The sequence below is a fragment of the Trachinotus anak genome, unplaced genomic scaffold (assembly GCF_046630095.1).
Source record: "Trachinotus anak isolate AG129_WGS33_773 ecotype Australia unplaced genomic scaffold, CSIRO_AGI_Tana_v1 ptg000007l, whole genome shotgun sequence".
Lineage (NCBI taxonomy): Eukaryota > Metazoa > Chordata > Actinopteri > Carangiformes > Carangidae > Trachinotus > Trachinotus anak.
Window position 1 is genome coordinate 16117330 of NW_027273858.1, and position 22260 is coordinate 16139589.

At 43.9% G+C, this 22260-nt stretch overlaps 1 protein-coding gene across 2 annotated transcripts in view; it reads right to left on the reverse strand.

The window, feature by feature from the left end:
- mcu (mitochondrial calcium uniporter) overlaps positions 1 to 21737 on the reverse strand; it is a 54084-nt gene extending 32347 nt beyond the window's left edge. Inside the window, exon 1 of one of the 2 annotated variants that reach the window (XM_071480998.1) lies at positions 21553 to 21736. In XM_071480998.1, coding sequence (XP_071337099.1) covers positions 21553 to 21669 — 117 coding nt within the window. In that variant the 5' untranslated portion in view covers positions 21670 to 21736. Of the gene's footprint in view, positions 1 to 21552 lie in introns of both variants that reach the window. The other variant, XM_071480999.1, reaches the window with a different exon arrangement.
- Between the last annotated feature and the right edge of the window lie 523 nt (positions 21738 to 22260).

The window sequence follows — 22260 nt, forward strand, 5'->3', positions numbered from 1 at the left end:
GGCAAACAGCAAACAAGCAGTAAAGGACTGCCGAGGACATTTAGTGAAGCAGACTTTCCATTGTTCATACTTGTGCTAGACATAGTCTTTTCAGCACAAACAGGAGCAGAGAATTAGCCCCTTAAAGAGCCCAGTTTCAACGGACCACACTCATAGTCCTACAAAAGAATGAGCATGAAGCTTCGGGAAAGTGTATAAGACTTCCAACAGTGTCGTCAACACTAAGATAGGCGATGGACCTTGGTCCTCGGATAGCATGTTTCAACAGGATTATTCCTTTTTCTTTATCTATGACAAGTCAGGCATCAACTCGTAGGAGGGGCATGTGTTCAAGACTCCAACCACTATAAAGAGTCTGTGAGGTGCCAAGAGAAAGTCCGTCCTCTGGTTTGTTGCTGTGGAGGAGGAACAGCATTTGTCAAATTGTTGACATGATGTGGGATATTTACTGAATCTAGGTCTCTGCCAAGCAACCGGACTGACTCATTTTCCATTCTGGCAGTGAATTCAAGCTGCAGCAGTACACTTACAGAATAATATGCCCGTGTGGGTCAATGAGCTCCCGTTCAAAAAAAAAAAAAAAAAGACTACTACATGGAAGTTATTGCGAAATGAATGTGAGTCTAAGCTGTACAAAATAAACACCACAACAAGAAATCACATAATGATATCTACTTATAGGGTTTAATGCTAGACCACTGACCAAAATAACAATACCCCCAGCACATACAAACTATTGTTCTGAACAATGAAGCCCCCTCTGTCTGAAGGGGGACAGGTGAGACCAGCCTGTGTTCTCATTGCCCTGCAGACACACACACAGTCAGTTACCTTATTGTGCAACAGAACTGAAAAGTGTGTTGCTATAAAAAGAGTTATATAACACAGCAAACATTTAATGCCAAAGCTGGAAGTTGAAAATGTTGCTTTACATGGAGAACAGACATTAGTGTGATTTCAAGTGCGACTAATTGTTCCCCTGAACACACACAACCACGCACACCAGCCCATCTGAGAAGTAGCTGTGACCTCTCCCCACCACCAGGTCTGCAGCCCACGGAGGGGAGGCCCCTGTCTATTTCTGTTGATTAGATTGCCACAGAGGACGACAGCTGCTCTCTCTAGATACCAGCAGAGTAGGATCATACAGAATGAATACACGCTCACAACACACCACTTTATTCTCCTGACACAAAAAGGCCCCAGTCGGTTAAGTCCCTTCTCACTGCATCTTTTCCATTAGATAAAACACAAAAGGCAACAAACAGGCGAGGAGACCGATTTATTCTCTGCTTTATACAAACCAGCGACATAAACACAACAAAAAGGAAAACATCCCATATTATTACCCAGCCAACTTTCACTGAGACGTGTAGTTCTGAATAACTCGAAGCAGAGCTGGGGAATAAAGCAGTAACAATTATAAGCACTATATTTTTTTTCTCAATTACAAGATGTAATCAGCTTGATTTTTTTTAGTAAAGTATACAGTGATATTGTATACTTTACTAAATAGATACTCTGAACAAAGGGAGTATAAAAAGACTACAAACTGGGGGCGACCCAGTAGCCAAGTGGTTAGGGTGATACCACATGAGCGCATGTGCTCTGAGCAGGTGAGTCACTGGTTTTTCACTCTACACGGTCTAATGAAGGCACAGAAATGCCCAAAGAATAACAAAAAAAAAAGACCCAAAAGTCCCAAAGTCTAGGATGAAGGTCAATTCAGCCTGATAATTGCATTGAACTGCCAATGCCAATTCTCTTTTTTTAAAAGAGGCAGATTTTTCTGTAGAAAGTTGTGTCTTTTTCAAATGCATGAGTTAGACTTTGTGACAAATATTGTTACTGTGTTATAAAAAAACAGAGATCCACTTACATTTAAGACATCTATGAGTAAAGTTACTGCACAAAAGGGCAGAAGCAGCCTGTTCCCAATGATGGTTTTAAGCTGAAGGTATCACTCTACTCTAATCGGGACGACACTCTGGCCCAGCACCATCCGGAGGAGAGCGTGCTGAGGGCATTGCAAGGATTTAGGGAACCGTCGGGTCATGAAAGGCGCCAGTTGTACAAAAACATGTATGTATTCAGAAAAAAGTAGCACACATGAAAACAGAGGCTGAGCGGCATGTATTTGATTTTAGATGATTGGGCAAAAGTTCAGGCCCATCATGCATGACACATTCAGGACTCAGACAGAAAAGTGCTTCATACTCCTCACAGTGAGAAAATAAGCGACCTCCAGCTGTCATGTATTGATTTACTGATTGACTTATGGCACGGTGTGTTATGAGCTTGCTGCTGCTGTGGGACCAATCTCCACCGATCACAGACACATCAAAGCCAGACTCTGCCTGGGAGGCGGCTCGCAGTGTTCTCAGGTATCTCCAGTCACACCTACTCTTTATCCATCATGCTTCACATGTCGTCAGACTGACACCTGAGCACCACCTGATGCACAGCACATATTGGGATGTTTACATGAGCCCTTAGCCAGGGAACACATTCCAGCATTTTGTCACCTCTGCACATTACCCATGCCTGAACTGACATGATCCACAGCATCTTTAATTACTGGAAACGACTCATCAGCAAGCAGCCAGAGGACTCAGATGTCTCCTTATGCAAGATATCTCAAAGCTCAGATTGGCTAATGCTTAATGGTAGATGTCACAGATGCTAAGTTAAGTGGGCCTCAGTGTAAGATTGAGCAATCAAATGGGCCTCAGGGTGTGCTGTGTGGAGATGGCATCAGACTGTTTTCAGCACCCAACTGGCCTCAACTATTTAATTTTGAAAGTAATTCCCTCTCTGGAAATGGCTGGTGATGTCTTGTATACTCTTGACAACTGATCAAGTCACAGCAAGGTGAAAAGTCCAACAAATAAAAAGCACAGACTCAAGTCTTAATGTATGATAGAGCAGGAGAGTGGGTATTTCAAGCGCCTCATAACCTACTTTACACATGACTAAATGATCCAAAAGTCTAAAAATAAAACCTACCACAGCAGAAGCTAAGTAAAGTCCAATGGGAGACTGTGTATAAGCCAAGAAAACAAATGAAATCCACATTTCTTCCTCACATTTTAAACCTGATGATTGAGTCGTCTTGTATTTGATTTTAGTTTTTAAGGGTAAACAACAAACACTGTTTCCTCAGTGTGGCTTCAACACGCTGCTTAGTAACAGAAATGGCATGAAAGAGGGGTTAGACAGGTGTCACATGGCAGATGTGTGTGTGTGTGTGGGTGGGTGGGTGTGTTTTCATGCAGCAGATGATATCAGCTCATGTAGATGAGGAAGGTACTGAGAGATAACTGCGGACAAATTAATGGGAACACTGTCTGCTCCCAGTTAAGTGAGTTAACTGCTCCACAACAGGGTAAATAGAAGGCATCCTACCTGTCACATCCTGTTGTCCTCACATCTGTTCAAACCTACACGACTATTTAATAATGCATGTTGAGTACATACAGAGAATGATATGTAGAGCCTGTTGTCTTTATGCTTTATCTTTGCACTGTTTGTGAAGTCCTGTTGTCAGCAGGCACTGCAGAGCTGCTGCAACTTTTGAGATTCTGCACCCAACTGACCAACATATATTGCAAAATTTAAGTGATTCACAGCCTGATCTGGCCCATCTCTCCCCATCCCCTTATCTTCCACTCTCAGTTCTTCTTCCTGACTTGCTCATTCACCCTCTCTGCGTCTTCCTCATTCGAGAAAGGCCGTCAGCCGCAGGGAGATAGGGGAGAGCGAGCAGGACGGGTAAGTGGGAGAGAAAAGTGGGGAGGCTGCAGGCAATCACTGGTCACCAAGAGAAGGGATGAAGAGAGTGAGATAGGAGAGGAGAAGAGGAGAGTTAAATGAAATTTCCAACACATTAAGCACACCCTGGTACCCACTGACTGCACATGCAGGGTATAGAGGAGTGAGGGGGCTGTTGAGAGGCCACTGGCCAATGAAAGTCTTTTATAGCTGAGGAGAATTGATCCAGTTGCAGGGGTTCCCCGGATGTTCCCACATGACATGTAAAGATGAGAGTTCAAGGATAAACAGAAAATGACCTGCCCGGGTAAACTGAGAGGATGAGGACTCAAACTAAACACATCATAGACTGTCGCATTCCCAACTGTGAACCCAACTGTCAGCCTCTTCTCACAAGGACTCGTAGGCATGGTGTGTGTGTGTGTGTGTGTGTGTGTGTGTGGATGTACAAATGTGAGGTTGTCGGAGATTTGCTGCAGGGGTGAACAGAGAAATTACCGGAGCCAAGCCGCGAGGTTCCAACAACCAATATAAACCAGACAGAGAGAGAGAGAAAGGGAGGGAGGGCTGCACGGTCAGTATCTGCCTTTAACATTTCTCACCTGGGAAATGTGGACACTCACCTGCGCACATACGTGATGCAAACACTCACTACCCCTCTGCCATTTATTCACTGCTTATATGGGATGCACACGTATACACAAGCAGGGTCACAAGGGCGGGGGAGTGCAGGGAGTGAGGTTGACAGCCTGGCGTCGCCCGCTGCAGCACAGATGAATGGGCGGGCTGAAAACTGCCTTCATTCATAATGGAATACGGCAACAAAGCAGCTTCATCCCCAGGTGTCTCGAGGACTGGAGGAGCCGGACAACAGACAATGAAAGGAAAGCAGGCGGAGACTGTAGAACAGAATGTGAGGCCTGTGCAGGCAGAACAATGGCTGATACATCCTAGAAAAAAGTCTTACATCTACCATAAAAATATTGTTCTGATTTACTGCCCCGGGTGTTACCCAAATAAAGCTTAGAAGGGCAGAGAGACCAACGCCATAACATTGCTGGTATTGTCAGGAAGCTGGAATGGCCTGGAAATGTCCGAACAAACACTGTTGAGTTTGTCACACTTAGAAAGCCCTTGCCGTTCCATGTATCTTGTAAAGGGTGGAATTAAGGTCCTGTAAACAAGAATGACTTGAATATGAGGAAGTGAGGAAGGACAAAAGGGCTCTGGATACAGACAAGGTAAGAGCCAACGGATAGAGGGGAAACCAGCAATGTCGTATGGAACATGCTGTTAGCTTTCCGTCATCCAAGAGACACACAGACATCCTCCAAGCCGTGGAGATATAGCTAATGATCAGCAGCACAGGGAGTAGAAGCGTGGGCGTGAGGGGGAGGAAACACAGGCACGAGAGAGAGAGAGAGAGAGAGAGATGGAGTGAACGAGCACCAGAAAGGAGAGGAAGGAGTGTGCAGGAGAAAATTCTGTCTGAGTGTGTGTCCCTGCATGTCTGTTGGCCTCTGCGTGTGTGTGTGTAATCATTACAAAGCGCTCATTCTTCGCATCACTGAAATCCACAAATAGCAAGTACCACCTACTGGCACAAAGCTATATGAATAGCTGTGTTAAGTTACAATATTAGAACAGAAAAGAGCACATTTTCAATTTTAAAATGTAGCGATCGCTACCAGCATTCACTGTTTAAACAATCACATGTAAAATTGAGTACATTATCATATATATAGATGTTGTATATATATATATATAGAGAGAGTATATTATTCAGTATTATAGGGTTTCCACACTTTATTGTACAAAGCCAGCAGTTGCATTTGTGGGTCTAGGAAGTAGCTGCTTACAGCAGCCTGCAGCTGCATGAGCAACATAGACCAATGGGTGTCAGCACACCGTGTCTCTGCAGGTGGAGTCTCATACAGGCAAAACAACTATGTGGGAAGATTGCTTTTCGAGTAACCCTACAAGTGTGGAGAGTGTCATCGCAGCACTGCAGCTCAGCTCTGATGACAGTTTGAGCCTGTTCTGTAACTCTATCCAGCCACACCAGTCAAAGCTTTATGGGCCTGTCATTTGTCTCTGCAGAACCTGGTTCCCCTCACGACAAGTTTCTATGTGCAAGACACTGCCATATAACAGGCACATGGAATGGTCAGTAGTATGAAAGGAGGCAGGGATTTTTTTTTTTTTTTTTACCCCTTTTTTCCCTACGTATCTCTTTTACTAAGAACAATACATCATGCAAACACACAGAAAGATAATCAGTCAAATTCAAATACAGACAGATTGTTCTGTCTGTGTTTCGTACCTGAGCTGCCCATGTAAAACTACAGGAGATGCAAGGAATGATTTTTATTCCAGCGGCACTGACTCCCGTCTGTGAAATACATTAAACCGACTCTACTCCATGCTACTCAGGCTGTGAAACTCAAAACGCAGTATCAGAAATATAGCGTCAGGGCCACATGAGTGATATCCCTACCAATGCTCTGACTGCTAACACCATGTGTTAAACTGCTTCTGCCAACCTTTTTTAATCAGGTATTAGAATATTTATAGGCTGATTGAGCAGATCATTTACATTTTAAAGATTCATGTTGAGTGATTTTGTAGGCTAAAGGGCTAAAGGAATACCCGCCACTCCCACCCACACCACTTGACTGAAGCGCTTGCCCTCTCACCTGCAGAATATCCCTAGATCATTACAGCACATTACAGGCGTTGTGATGTGAGCTTGTATATAATTTCCACTGCACCAACATATCAGGAAGTAACTGCGCTGACCCGCAGTATTATGGCGCTGCTTAAGAGCTACTGTATTTTAGACACCACGAATGCAAACTCAACACTTTGTGCTGCTCCTTCCAACCAAAACATTTCAATAAGCAAACCACTGCAGCTACATGAAGCTATCTTCTAGCCACAAAGGATGCTGAGTTTTAAATGTTGCAATGGGGACATGGTATAGAAAAAAGATGCAGCCACAGGCGTAGGCAACAGGTGCTCAGACTAGTTTGGGTGAACCTCAGACCTCAGTGTGCTCGCGTCACAAGTCCTGATCACTGGTGCCAGTACAGATATCGCAGGCACAGCTTCTCACTACAGCAGCAGCCTTGCCATGTTTGCTCCACCAGAATCGTCAATGGACAAATGTCTGTTTCCATGTGAGGAAACCTGCTCCCGCTGTACACACACTAAATATATTTTGGTGTGTGGGAAGACGTCAGATGAGCACAGGATTAAAACAGAGTTACGAACCAAAAATGGCAACAAAGAGACAGACTGCAGAAATTAGACTTCATGCATTTTCCCTGTGGGTTTTTGTCACAAATGTGAAGTGAGAGAAAAGATGAAACTCAAGCAGGAGCAATTCTCTTTAAATTACATTTGACAAAATAATAATTTAGATTTAATTTAGCGTCAAAGTAGGTATAAATTTGAAGGAAAGCCTTGTAGGCAAATCAATAATTCAAGGCTGGATTGAAAACTGCCTGCCACTGCCTGTGCATCGTAGCGTTACATTTATTCCGAGCAGCAGATTGAATGGAAGGTAGTGAAGAGTGCAGGGCAGAGCAGTGGCCCAGTGGCTGAATTGTGAAGAAGGCTTTTTATAAAGTACATGTCAGCACAGAGAAATGTGTCTCCTGCTACATGGAGACTGCCCTATTATTAAAAAAAATAAAATAAATCAGCATAGGTCATTTGTGGAAGCAGCTTATTACGACTCACTGTTGCATTTTATTGTTAGGTGACCTCTAGCAACCGTAGTAATTATGACGAGTGGAAACGAGGAAGTCGGGGAATGTAGATTAAAGATTTTTCTAAACCAAACCAAGCAGTTGTTTGTGCCTGCTGCTCAGAGGAGACGCTCCTATGGGTCCTATCAGAAGGTAGCAACAAACGTGATTGGTTAGATGAGATGATACCAAGAATGGAGAAGCCATTTTTGCATAAGAAGAAGAGAACAGGTGAGAGTGTAATGGATAATCTGACTCTCTGCTGGAAAAAGGACATCTTCAGTGTGTGAAGTGTTACCCAGGCAACAGCAGCACCAGGACTTTGAAAAGCTCCAGGAACCTGTATATTTACTTCTCACCTCAGAATCTGCCTCATTTAGTCGCATACACTTTGTGGCCTTGGTTTGTGCCAAGTAGAATTTCTCACGTCCTCCTAACGTCGGTGTTAAATACCTGGATTTACAAGACAACTCCGTCCATTGTAACTTTAAAAAGGCTGGTGACAAAAAAAAAAAAAACTAAACAAAAAAAAAAACCCACTGCAATTGTGTTGCCATCACATGTTGCAAACGGAAATATTTCTAACCTCCCTTTCTACATCCTTCTTCTCAACCCCCACCTTCCTGCATCTCTTTGCCTTCCCATGCAGTTCATGTCCAGGTTGGGATTTCCCCAGGGTTCCCCTTAGGACCCAGGTCGGTAAAGGCTCTAGCAGTGCGAGTTTAAAGCTCAGCTGGTGGTACATCAATGATCCGCTCTGATGCTAAGCTCAGCTCTTCCGCATCTTTCTGCCTAACTTTTTTTTTTTTTCCCAGGGAAAACAACAGCCAGGCTAAATACCTGGTAACAGTCTGCCTGGATGACAAGCATTTGATCTCTGTGCTGCAGCTGATCGTTTTCTCCCTGCATATATAAGGGGGTTAGTTATGGGGTTCCATTGCAGATGTCCTACACAGCAGGTAAAACACCAGTGAAGATGCAAAAATAGAGGGGTCAGAGAGATGTATATCAGAGTTTTTCCATATGCACAGTGGAAACACAGCACTTTTAGTTTTACTTCCATGCCACAGAAACAGCGAAACAGCCGTGACCACTCTTACATCACATACCCTCAGGGAACAGTCCTGTCACCCACATTAGCAGAACAAGAAAACAGCTGAAGCAAAAACATTCAGATAATTTAATATAGCTGCCACAAGCATGGTCATGTGGCCACTTTTAAATACCTTAAGAGCAACATAATGGAGCACATTTGTACTGACACAATCAAATGCCAGTGTGTCATGGGATTCCAGTGCAATGCAAAAAGCCTGAGACGCTCCTACTCTCAGAGATTGACCTATGAAAATGTGTTTTTCAATCTGCATTTCATTCTTTGTTTGGCCTCACAGGATATTTTGCATGCAAGGGAGGGAGCGGTGCTGTATTTGCTTTGTATACAGTCTGTGTATGTGTGTAGTATGAAGCAACGCTGAATAAACTTTACAATCCACAGTGATTTGCATGAGCCTATTACACGTTACTTCCGAAGCAAAATGTAGATGCTGCTACTCTGTAACCAGCAGGGAGGGTTGTTTTCATTTGGTTTTCCCAGTCTGCCATGGAAACACTGTCCTGACAACTACATAGGGAATGTAAATACATACCTAAACCAGACCAGAATCCTGTCCTGCACAATTTGCTCACAAAGCCAAAGCCCAATGAAGACTGTCTCCATGGAAATGCATTCTCCAACAAAGTCTCCTCTCCACCATCTCCACCATCCTATTTATAGAATGGTTGAGTGCTAGCTAGCTGACAAAGGATGAGTAACAGTATAGTGAGAATGGAAATGTCTAGTATCTCAACCTCTCCATGCTGCCTTTCTTTTTGCTCATAGCTTCATTTCAAATCAAAGGCTTTGAACAAGCATTCACACAAACAGCTGACTAACTATCCCCCGTCTCGCAGGAGAAAGAAGGTTTTATGTGTGTGAAACTGTGTGAAGCGTGTCTGTGTGTGTGTGTGTTTCAAGCTGATGCAAGGCCTGCCAGACATCAGAGTGAAGACAGGAGGCAGCAGGGTCACCGCTAACCTTCTCTGACGGAAGGTTGTGGGACTCTGCGGTTCGGTGCTCTTTCACCTTCACGTGTGGAATGAGGATGAGAAAACCACAGGCATGTCTGAGGCCAGCAGCTTCTTCCTCAATGTAAAGCAAGGAAAGGATGTGAAGCAAGTGCGTGTACGCCAGGCACATGAACAAAAATGAATAGAGATAGGTATTTCTCATTTCCCTCACAGGTCAGTCATAGAACAAAGAGCTGGACTAGCGTAGCTACAGCACACCTGCAGCAAAGCCCCTGCCTATTATGTGAGCGGCAAAAAAGACCTCCACCTCAAGTGCCTTTAAAGTAACAGTAACGGTCTGAATACACTGTCAGAGGTGAAGGGAAAAGCCCTCCCCAGTCATGCTGACCATGCTAATTCGCATTTGCCCTACATGAATTAATGATACCAGATTATTGCAGTTGCACCATAAAGATGATCCCCAACAAACAACATGGCGTTAACTCAATGACCGAGAACAACAATTATGGCTGTCAGCTTTCGTTAGCAAACACACTCACTCTCAATGACCGCTAATGAGACCAACGAGTCGCCATCTTTTCATTCAAACATATCTGCTAGAGGCGCTGCTGTTCTTACTGAATATCCCTCCTCAGATTGATGACCTGATGATACGGCTGTGAGCCAAGAGTTAAGTGCTCTTTTAATCCCAAGAACAAAAGAATTTCAAAATCTTTTGCATGGCACTGTCACGTCAGAGACCTAATCAACAATGGATTATAGCAGCGGAGCTATTTACATAAGCAATTTACTTACTGCCCTGCTTCCCGGAGGTGCCTTTGAGCAGAGATGAGATTGTATCTCTCACACGTCGTCGCTTCTAAGTCCTCACTGACTTTCACTTACAAGAAGAGAGAACATCACTTTATAGGGAACAGTGTTTTAGAATAGAGCGTGATGTTATAAGGCTGGGTCAAATACATACAGCCTCTATGTATTTGTCAGACATTTTTCTATACAGTTTATAATGAGGTAGCAACTTCTTTCATTCAGTATCTGTGGTTGTGATAAGTCATTGTGGTCAGTGGTAAAAGCAATGGGCGGGACTGATTTATGCAAACATTAGATTCACAGGCTTTTTTTGCAGCACCTTGATTTTTCAACTACATTTTTTCAATTGACTTAACAGGAAATTTACATTATATCAGAATATACAGTACGTATCTAAAACTTTCCATATAATGATTTTATCCATGTTGCCCAGTGAGATGAAGACATCTACTTTTTTGCTACTCAAACAAGTCATTCCTCTGTTCTCAGTTTAGCAACAGTCTAGTAGATTAAGTATTGGTTTAATTTGAACCTGCAGTGAGGAAATGAAAATCAGATGTGCTAAACTTTGAAGTCACGTCACAGCAATTATAGTAGAAATAGTAAATGAATGAGTCCACAGATCATTTTGCTCTCATGATGTTCAGCTGTTAAGATTGAGTCACACAATGCATGTGAATGGAAGAGATAAATCAAATACACTGCAGTACAGTCAGTCAAAAGTAATTCTACTTTAACACTGTCCTGCTCCCTATATTGTCAAAACTGTGATGTGATAATTCTGAAATACTTCCCAGGCTGTGCGACATTTGCACAATGCCCCTCTAATAGGATTATCTGGTCACAACCTCCAGTCCACAAAGAAATATAGAATACCATTAAAATGACTGGATGGTTGGAATGAGGCTCCAAAGTGCTGATGCAGCAAAAGAAAAGCCTTAACCACCACCACCACCACCACCACCACTGCAATTCCTCATATCTGACCCTTCCCCGCCTCTTCTCATGCCGGGAAAACCTCAGCTCAGCTCTCTGCAACAGGCATGCGTAGTCCACATGTGTCTCCAGCCATTGATCCACTTGTGCTGATACAGGAGTTAATTAAAAGCAACCAAGACTCGAAGCTCAGACCCCTGGTTCATTTAAAACTAGCAGTTAAGCAGTCGGATGGACGAGGCTTCCCATCAACAGGAAAACTATTAGAATCAGACCTTTGAGAGCAGATACTACATTAACAAATACTATAAAGCAAAAACACAATAAAAAAACATGTGACTTGGGGGCTTAGAGTCCATTGTTGGACAAAGGTGTGCATTTTTGCTTGATTTTTGGCCATGGTGAATCCCCCATGTGTGCTTGCGTCTACCATGGCACTGCTACAATCTGGGTAATTACATTGCAAACAAACTGGGCGCCAGGCCGAACAGAGGCTCTCGCTTTCTGGGGCTCATTGACTCCCTGGATGTGCTCAGAGTGTGATCAATCTCAGTTAAAGCTCAGTTCTTGACTTCTGGTTGTGTAATGAGCTTGTCACAAGCATCTTTCAGAAAATACGGACAGCTCATTTCAGGCAGAGAGGAGTCTGGTGTTGGGAAAGCAGAGAGGAACAACACAGAAATAGTGAAGTTTTGTGAGTCAGCATAAATGGACCTTGAAGCTTCTGATATAAGAGCAACGCTAATGTGCAGCGCTGTTTGCAGGTGGCAGATATCCCGTTCTCCATCATGAACAAGGCAAACGCTTGTGTCTGTGTGCCCTCTGAGATACCTAGTTATTTATGTTTCAAGGACCCCTTCACCTTACAACTAGACAGCTTCCTCAACCTCGCCAAGATGATGAAGGGTTTGCTAACCCAAGGCATCATCAAAGAACAAAGTCACCTTTTTTTTTCTTTTTTTTTTTTATTTACCATGTTGAACTGTGACACAGCATGAAACCACAGCTGAAATGGTTATCATGTGCCTCAGAAGTTCTACAAAGTAGAAGTCTAGAAAATAATAAATAATTATACAATTGTATCTGGATCAACAAATATATTTCTTGATCATAATTCTTCTTTTGCATTTTGGATTTGTTTTTATCATGAGAATATGTGATGACAAATTTAATTTTAGCTTAAATACCCTTTAAAGGGATGACACATGCCAAACGTGCGCACTTCTTTAGTTTGCTCCTGGCGCAGAGCGTGGAGTAGTAAGGGAGGTATGCAAGTTTAAACAAGCTCTATTGTGATGGCTGTAACTACTGCGTGCCAACCACTGAGGGTAAAAGCAGCAATATAAGATGATGCTAAAAAAGAAAACAACAAACGGCAGTCTGGCCGGCACCACGCCTCCCTAAGCCAAACATGGAGAGATAATTCCTCTCAAGTCAACACACACTCCCACGAGCCACAATGACCTCAACAGAAGTATGATGTCACACTTCTCCATACATCCTGTTTAACCGTGACCAGCAGAGCCCTCATTTCCCTGGTAACTCAACACCACTATGTTTCACCATGCAGATTTCCATCCAGCAGAGCAGCCTCAGTCTGTCCTCCTCAACACCTCAGAGATCAGCTGCCTTTATCAGAGGCGACACCGGCCCATTCTCTCAAATCACCGGGACAAAAAAGGTGTAACGAACTTGAAAATGTCAAGCTCTCTTGCCATTAACCCAGTCCATCGATCCAGCAGGAACAAAAGGGCTACTTATGAGCCTGTGTGCATGTGTTTGTGTGTGTGTGGGTGGGGAAGGGAGGGGCATCCACACTATTAAAGAGCTGTTATCCAAGTTTTAGTTTTCAGGGGTCCCCCTTTTGAAACTGATCAGTTAAATAATTTTGTACGCTTCATTTGCCTTTCAATGTTTGTCTGTGTCATCTGTATCTGTTGTATCTGTTTTGGTTAAACTATAACCAAATGGAGCAGAATTGTGTCCTTCAATACCCAGTAATGTTTTACTTATTCCTCCAACAGAGTTTCTCAGTGACTTGCATGAATGCTTAAATAATCAGTTGTCAGCAATCTTAAATGCTCCTGCTTCACCAACATAGGTGCTTAAGTATAAACATAAAGTATAAATATAGTAAATATGCAAACTATCTCGAGTTGATACCAAGCAAAAAAAAAAAGTTAGTTTAACACTTGACTGAGCAGTTTTACTGATTTATATTTATTTATATCTACTAATTTTGCCAGAAACAGGGGAAATGGTCTTCTGAGTAAAACTCCAATTTCGAAACTAACTGTGTCATGTGGCTAGACATTTGAAATGATCCTTTCAGTTCTGCTGGCATTGACATGGGAACGCTGCAATGAGAGGCAGCTTTGCTCACCCAGTTTCTCTTCAATAAAATGAGGTGAGCCTGAGGCCGAAGGAAGCCTCACATCACACAATCTCAACGTTCCTCTGAACATCCTCCCAGCCATTACTCCAGTAATCAGTCAGACGGGACTCATTCATACAGAGGAGGCAAGACCAATTAAGAGCTGCCTCACTGTTGACGGCTAAGCCAGCTTCTTCCCTCCTGCTGCCTGTCTTACAGGGACAACTCTCCTCTTCCTGCCCTGATATGATTGATTTCTGCTGTTTCACTGCACAATTGTAATTCATGGATCTGTCCTATGCCATATTGTTTTCAATTTGATAAACAGCACAATGTAGATAAGTGGGAGCTTGGTCGGAACACTGGGCAGTTTGTGTTTGGAGGATACAGCTCTGTCACACAATAATCTGATAATGGTTTTTAACTTTCATTTGGATACAAACTCCATCTAATGTTGACTGAGTGTGTCTGCTTTCCCCACAGGTGTGCAGCTCAGAAGTGTTTAAATAGGAAGGTTACATCCACATCGGTGGGTCTAACCTCTGAGAGGGAGGCCCTACCTCTGAGTGAAGGTGAGGACACACCTGAATTGTCAAGGTGAGATTAGGAAAATAAGTAGATAGTGTGGAAAAGCGGTAAGCGCTCACAAGTCCAAAGTTATACACCTATTTATCAAAAGACTAGCTGTCACTACCCACTGTCAATGTCCCTGGACTCTCCTACTCTGCCGCTTGTATTAATTCACTGTAAACTTGTATAAACAACAAACAATCAATCAATACTTCCTGAAGGAGAGGTCAACCCCACCCCGCCCTCACGCTAATAAGCTGCATATTGGAGAGTCTTGATATTTTGCAGGGCATCTTTCTATCACTCTGTGAAACGCAAACAAGACAGGATCGATAAGCGACAGGAAGAAAATGCATCTCGTTCCATTTCTGAGGGGGGAATTTTGGTGACACGGCACCTTGAGAGCAGCCAGTGGGTGGACACCTCCAACAAAAGAAAGGTAGGCAACCACACATGAGCAGACTCAGGTTACACAATTGCATGTTCATTACTATTTGCAATTAAGGCTGCCCTATTTTTAAGGTTCTCTGGCCTGCAGATACAACTGACTCCCTCCCTCTCGCATCATTCTTCCATTGTGCTGTTGTTGCTCCTGTGTAATTTTGAACTTGTCAAGACCAAAGAAGCCCACAGCAAAACAGGTAGCACATAATTTCCAACTACGTTATGCAGAGTTATGCAGAGTTATACAGAGGATGAAATATGTGAAAATGTTGGCAGCAGAGTTGCAGTACTTCCACAACAGCAGTGACACTGAAGTACGTGTGTGTGTATGTTAACAAAAATGACAGCAGAAAACCTCAATCTAAAAATGCTCTCACATAACTGTCGCACATTCTTTCACCGAGTTGGACACAGCTGACCTTCGTACAAGCCAAGCCTGCCCAGTCTAATTTCCAGCGCTCATTTGGACCGAGCCTTGCCACACATTTGTTTTGCCGTCACAATAATGAGCCCAATCCCATTTCTAATGGCATGAAAGGCTGGGCTGCTGATGACCTTCAGGTTCTAGCAGCAGCCTCACCTGCACTCCTGGCAGAGGACGCCACCATCCCGACGTCCCAGAGATGAGACGGGTTAACCAAGCGTTGCTGCCATCCATCATCGCATTACACACGTTGGCCTAGTTTAATGTCCTTTTCAGACTTGACTGGAGACACGCTGGGCCACACAGAAACACGGGAAGCAGCTAATTAGTCGATGCCAACAGCAGAGGTTCACCAGTCATTTAGCATTTCAAGGGTGAAATCCCTTCCAGAGTATTAATGAGGACTTTGTCCATCACAGTAGTCTCATCCATTACAATGCTGCAGCATCTCCATAATGAACAGCTGATTACAGAAGCATGTGGGCCCTTAGTCTAGTAAGGAGTCGACTCAAAGCTTTAAAATAATAACTTTATATTCAAACGGGGAGACAGATGGAGGGTTACTGCAGCAGCAACCACGCTTGCTAAATACAGAGCACTAGCTTCAGTATAAGTGTCTAAGACTAAACCTCTTCACCTTCCAGGACAGTTCTTTCAACTGCAGGGCAAACAGCTGGTGAGCGTGAGAAAGGTTACCGTGCTGAGCAGGTGCTGACTCAGAGAGCTCAGGGAAATTAGAAAAGAAGAGCACAGGAACAAGACACACACTGGCATATGTTGGGAGATATAGGAGAGCCCAGGAGGGAGAAGAAAGGGGAGTGTTTTCTCTCTATGCCAATGGATTGGCTGGAAAGACCTTGTTAAGAAAAATTATGCAATCAAATAGCTGCAAAATTCACAGCTGTTTAGGGGGAATGTGTCAAAAATACCTGCAGTAGGAGCTGCTGGGCACGTTGTTCAAACTGGACAACCTTCAATTGCAGCAATGCTTGGGGCATTTGGGGCTTTATCAGAATGTTAAAAACATTAGAGAGAACCACAAGATGTTGTAATGTGTTTATCACTATATAATATCCAACAACTGCAGCATAATGACCCACTTCAGTCAATGGGATGCTGAAACACCGTAGGGAATATTATCTCTTCTACTGCTTCTTTCACATGTAACTATGCTAACACTGAATGCTGCTTTAGCTCAAACATTTCATAGACCTAATGGAAACAGTGAGAAGGATGATAGAAACTCACTGGAAAAGTGTCAAAAAAATGAATAAATAAAACAAACAAATGCCCCACTCCCAGTTCCAGTGCAGGGCACCATTCAACTCCTGACCCGCAGCAGAGCTTGGATATGGCTCTGGCTACTGCTCACCAGGTTGATCGCCACCTGAGCTGACAGGAGCTCCGTCAGAAACACAGCCGCTAAGGCCATCGGCATTTCATCACTGCACTAAGATGACAACACACACTTTTGATGGTAAGACATCAGCAGTGAAGGTCACGAGGGCACTGGATACACATGTGGCATCTAGGTTGTTTCGACTCAGCAGTCTTTGTGTTTTTAGTGGGGATGATTATCCATTAACAAACTGCATCACTGAGCAGAGCTGGGTGATAAGACATGACCTTCTCATATTCGGCAAAGTGATTGTTTTCCGAGTGATTGAATAAATTGATGGTGCTACCATTAGTTGCTTATATTATTTTTCTGCAATGTGAGCATTTCACTTCATTTTGTTCTGTGGCGTCTCCTGCTCAGGTTGAGGCTCAGTGTTTGCACTCATGTCATCCATATCACCAGCTTCGCTTTGAGTGAACACAGACTCTTAGATGGACATGGCAGACTCAAGTTACTGAGCACTATTTTTTAAGGGGACAGTTCGTGAATGCACACATTAACCAAATTAACTGACATGAGCAAGATTAAGTCTGTGAGAGGTTCTAAATGTCTGATTTGATAGGTTTTCCTAATTGTCCAGCTCCACCCTGGAGTAAAAGCACTGCTTTGATGTCAAGATGACTAATGGTAGATGTCCTCTAACAAAACGAAATGCTGCAGCAGGAGCTTGGCCAAAGTTCATCTAGGTTTCTAAAGAACTAATTATCCTGGATAAATTTGTTTTAATAAAGACACTGATCATGGTATCTGTACGATCTACTGCAATCCAGTATAACCGTGCCATAAAGTCTCCTTTTATGGTGCCTATGATGTGTATGTGGAGTAAACTGAAAAGGGTAAGGTGTTAAATTGGCTAAAGCCTTTTCTGACACCGTTGCATATGTTTGCAATGCTACTTCTCACCTGTTTTTTTTTAAGTGAGGAATGTGAGGAATGTGAGGAATGGTGGATTACTCAACTTCAAACTGCTATGGTATTATCCAGTGCGGCATATCTTTCAATATTTTATCCCTCAATTTGTGTTACTCGTTTTGATGATCAAATGATGGACTGCTGTATGTGTTCCTGGAAGTCCACCTTTCACACTGATCCCCTGCTCACACACAAACAAATGAGAGCAAACAGCAGTATTAAAGGGACACTCCGCTTTACTAACAACACGATAGCGACACAGCCTCAGCTCTGGGGAACCAATTCCAACACAAACAACATAAACACACAGGGGTCACAGCTTGCGACAAAGTCTAGATTTTTACCGGGCGCTGATGTCCTCTAGCACGGAAAATGTAGTCATTTTGTATCTGGGCATTGGTCTATCTAAGATAGGCAGGCTGCCACTCAAGCAGAATGCCTGGCAATCCAAGATTAGCTGTTTCTCCTCTACTTCCCATTCAGTGCTCTGGAAGCCACTATCTAAAACTAATTCCAAGAGTGAAAGGGTGGCCAGTCAGTGGTGGACTGAACTACTCGGTTATAAACATTGGTCCGACCCAAAGCTGAGATACACTGTAACTCTTCTGAACGGATTTCTGAATAATAGACAGAAATGTCTATTAGTAATGTTTCATTCAACCTTTTAGTACTAGCATTGATTAACTATATGATATTATATTGCTGATGTGATTTTGTCCCATTGCTGAAAGAGAGTCCTCTTTTGTGTGATCCCTCCCAAAGTCCCCTTGGCTTGACAGCACTTCACTGTATTAGTTCTACGTGTCATTTACGATAAAGCACCTCATAAAGCAGTTTGCTCATATAGCTGCTCTGGTCTACTTTGACTGCACACAAACCAGCTGATGCTGTATGCTAATGTGGAAAGTGGAAGCATGCAAAGAGCAGTATCGGGAACATGGCATGGTATATGGACTGAATGGAATATCTAGTCAACAAATCAATCTTTTCTGTAACTTTACCTTTGACTGACTGAAATTGTATCATATCACTTTGCCTCATATAGCCTTGCATGATTGTGTGAAACCCTGTAGGAAAACTCAAATCAATTTTCTCACCCTCTAAAGAAAATCCTCTAGATTGCACTTCGTGTCCATTAAAATTGCGTCTGTGTGCAGTTAGTAATTCAATCAGTGAAAAGATGGAGCAGCACTGTGCTGACCAATGATTATTAAGATTATTCTCCAGCAGTGGACACCAAATGATAAAATCTAAGGACATAAACCTCTAATGTCATAAACAGCCAATCCTGCTATAGCACTGAATTATTTTCCACACAGGACAGGGCTGCACACCTGTCAATCAACAGACTCCAAACTGAAGACAGATAGTGTTCATTTCCCTTCACCACAGCTAATACGAGGTTCCATTCATCATTTCAGGCCAAAATGTTTCGTCCTCCACACAAAACACCTGTTTCCCCTCTCAGTCATGCATGTAACTGTGAGATCATAAATGGAGCCAGAAACCAATATGTCCATAAAGGGCAGGACTACATTAATGAAACTGCCTATGTGGACAGGTTTATCAATCATTCAACTGTCTTATCACCTTTAGCAGACAACAGCCACTAGCCGGCAGTCACTCTCTTATCACACTAATCCGGATAACTTCAGCAGGGAGCCCGTGAATGCAGAAGGGATAAATTAGTTTACTCCTACACTGATTGGATTAAAGGCCAGGAGTGGGCTTTGACCCCCTGGCCCCAAAGACTTCAGCCACTAACTGCTCAGCTCTAATAACCGTGTCAGCTTAAATGGAAATAAATAACTAAAGAAAGCATGATTTGATCTGTTTTACGCCAAGGTTCACCATGAAATCACATTTATTGGATGCAACATAGGGAAATATAGACTCTGTTTATTCATACTATAGAAAAGGCCACTTCAACTTTCAATTATAACCCTTTTACAACAAGTATTTATTCGTAATGACTCAACTCTTCTGCCAAACTTGACAAGAGAGCAGCGTTTTATGTGACAGCTGACTCAATAGTAATCCAGTGCAGGTTAAATGTAAGCCTCTGGAGCCCAGAGTCTGCCTCGCATCCCCGGGGAGTTGACCTATCATGACTGTACCGCGTCATAGAGGCAGCAGTTGGCCTGCTCACTGCTTCAAATTGGGCTTTAGATAGCAAATTTGGGGTCTTTGGAGGAACATGTCCCGCCAACAGACACTACATGTTTAACGGCATTTCATTAGCGTGTGTCTCACTGCAGCTTTAAAGACAAAAGTCTAGAAACAGAGAGTTCCCACACTGCAGCGAAGGGCTCATAACTGAGTACAGAGGCTCGGCTGTCACACAGTGACAGACCCACTTTAGGAGCTGCAGCAGCAACGCTCCGATGGATGAAGACACACTATGACAGGCAAACAAAACTACAACCTGAGCAGGCTGAAATAAAATGAAAACCTATTAGGACCAACTCTGCCGAGACACAGCTCATCCTGTTAAATATCTCAAGGTTTAAATAGACCCACTTATTTTAGAAGAGGGGAGAATGCTTCCTCTCCACGGGGGCAAATGTGTTCTATAAAGATTGTTCACAGTAGGTGACAGCACCAGGGGCCGGTGTGGAGATGTGGACCAAGTGTGTCTATTTTGACAGCTACTTAACCCCCAGACTGGCCTGTTTTCACAGGAAGGAGAGGCTCATTTGATTTCACAAGGCCCGTGGCAAGTTGTGCGCGTGTTTGTATAAGGGAGGGGTAAGAAAAGAAAAAACACAAGAAAGAGAGGGAGATGGTGATCACAAGCCAAATAGACAGCAAGAAAAAGACAGGCATGAAGGGAGTGAGCTGTGTGGCAAAGGAAGACTCACAAAATAACACAGCAGTATTCACAGCTACAGAGAAGGGGCCATTCTGCAATGACTTCCTCATTCTTTCGCATTCAGGTCCATCCTGTGTTTCACCTCCCTCCTCGGGCAGCTGCTGTAAAGGCTGAGAGTTTTAGCGAAGGGAGTGGGTCAGGGGAGGCAGGCACACCATGTGCCACTATTGCACTATAGTGACAGCCTTGTAAACATAATTACATTCCTGTTATTGTAAGCAATGTTGAGGTCGCGCCTATCGCTACAGTGGCTGTGTACAGGACCTGAATCGGCTTGCAGGAAAACCCAGGATCTCCCAGCTGAATGGGGAAACACCCGCAGGGAGGGGAGGAAACAGCAGGCTGGCTGGAGAGTCTGACATCATAAGTGTGGGCTCTCCATGTCTCTGTGAAGTCTCATATACGGGCGTGTGTGTGTGTGTGTGTATACGCCTCTCTCTCTCTCTCACACAAGCACAACTGAGGTGTTCCTCTCCAGCTCTGTGCAGACATTCATTATTCTGAGTTTCTGCTGCTGCACCAACACGCTGCAGTTCACAGACCATGTAGAAGCAGAGAGATGATCGGCAAACTGCAGCCCCCCCCCCCCCCCAAAAAAAAAACCCCATAAAGCCCGATCACACCAAACATCCTTACTGCAACGGCACAGATATAAGACAGCCATCCTCGGCCGTCGGTCATCAAACCAACCCCAACATCTCCTGCAGGAAAAAAAAAAAAATCCAGCACCTTCAGCGGGCTCGTATTCAGATGCACACACAGCGATCAGAGCAGCAGGGTTGGGGGGGGGGGGGGGGATATGTCTGCAAAGTTGAAGACCGCGGGAGGAGAGATGAGATATGAGATGTTATGTGGAAGCAGAGCAGAGTGTCTGAAGGCTGGTTACAGTAAACGGCGGGGCAGCGCCAGAGGGGGTGTTGATGGGCTTCAGCTCCAAAAAAAAAAAAAAACTGCATTGCCTCTGTCAAAGCTCCACGTCCCACTGTGGATTCAAATAAGCGCACGACACCGGGCTGGGACACATCATGACTCATCTTGTGCCTCACCTCTCCCTGCAGCGCAATCTCAAGAAAAGACGCGGACGGAAAATCTTGAGGCTAGTTAGCTTTACTTCCTTAGCCAGCCCAGCCGCCGCTCTCCCTCCTGGTCCAGCCTGCCTTGCCTGCCTGCCTGCCCGGTCCCACACCTCTGCCTGTGCGCTACAAACGTCCTGGGACTTACCGGTCTTATGTGCTGATGATGTCGCTGTGAAGAGACAACAAGTGCGGGGAGGCTGCCGGCCACCGCTCCGCTGCTCCGGGACAACAGGAGTACTGATCTGCACACTTTAGCAGCCATCTCTGTAGTGAAACCTAGACGAGAAGGAGACTGCTGCGGGCGGACCGAGACGCACCGAAGGGAAGAGGGAGGGTGGTGGGCGGGTTGCGGGGCTGGACTACGGCTTCGCACACATGCCCAGTGTTGCACCAGTGTGCATAGATAAAACACTCCTGCGCTGGCTAATTCAAAACAAACACATGCACACACTGCGTTTGAGTTGTCGCACCTAATAACGCAGCTTTACTCTATTGAAGGTCACACATATGTCATAAATTTAATACAGATGTGTAGAGACGTGATAGTAAACAAAGTGTTGTGATCTGACAGTGCAGTCTCCAAGTGCTGCATGTGCATGTTCCATTTCCATTTTAGTTCACTAGAAATAAGAGAAAGAAAAAATATGATCACAGCTTCCTCCCTGAGCTTTATCTCTCTCACTGGAAAAATACTGCAAGATAACAAATGTATAGTTTGTGTGTTATGTGGTGAACTGTGGAAGTCCATACTCACAGCTGTCATTCCCAATAGTGAAATAAACAACACTATGAACTCATTAGTTCATCTAAAATTAGATACACAGGGATTCATTGGCAACAGAACTATAGTCAA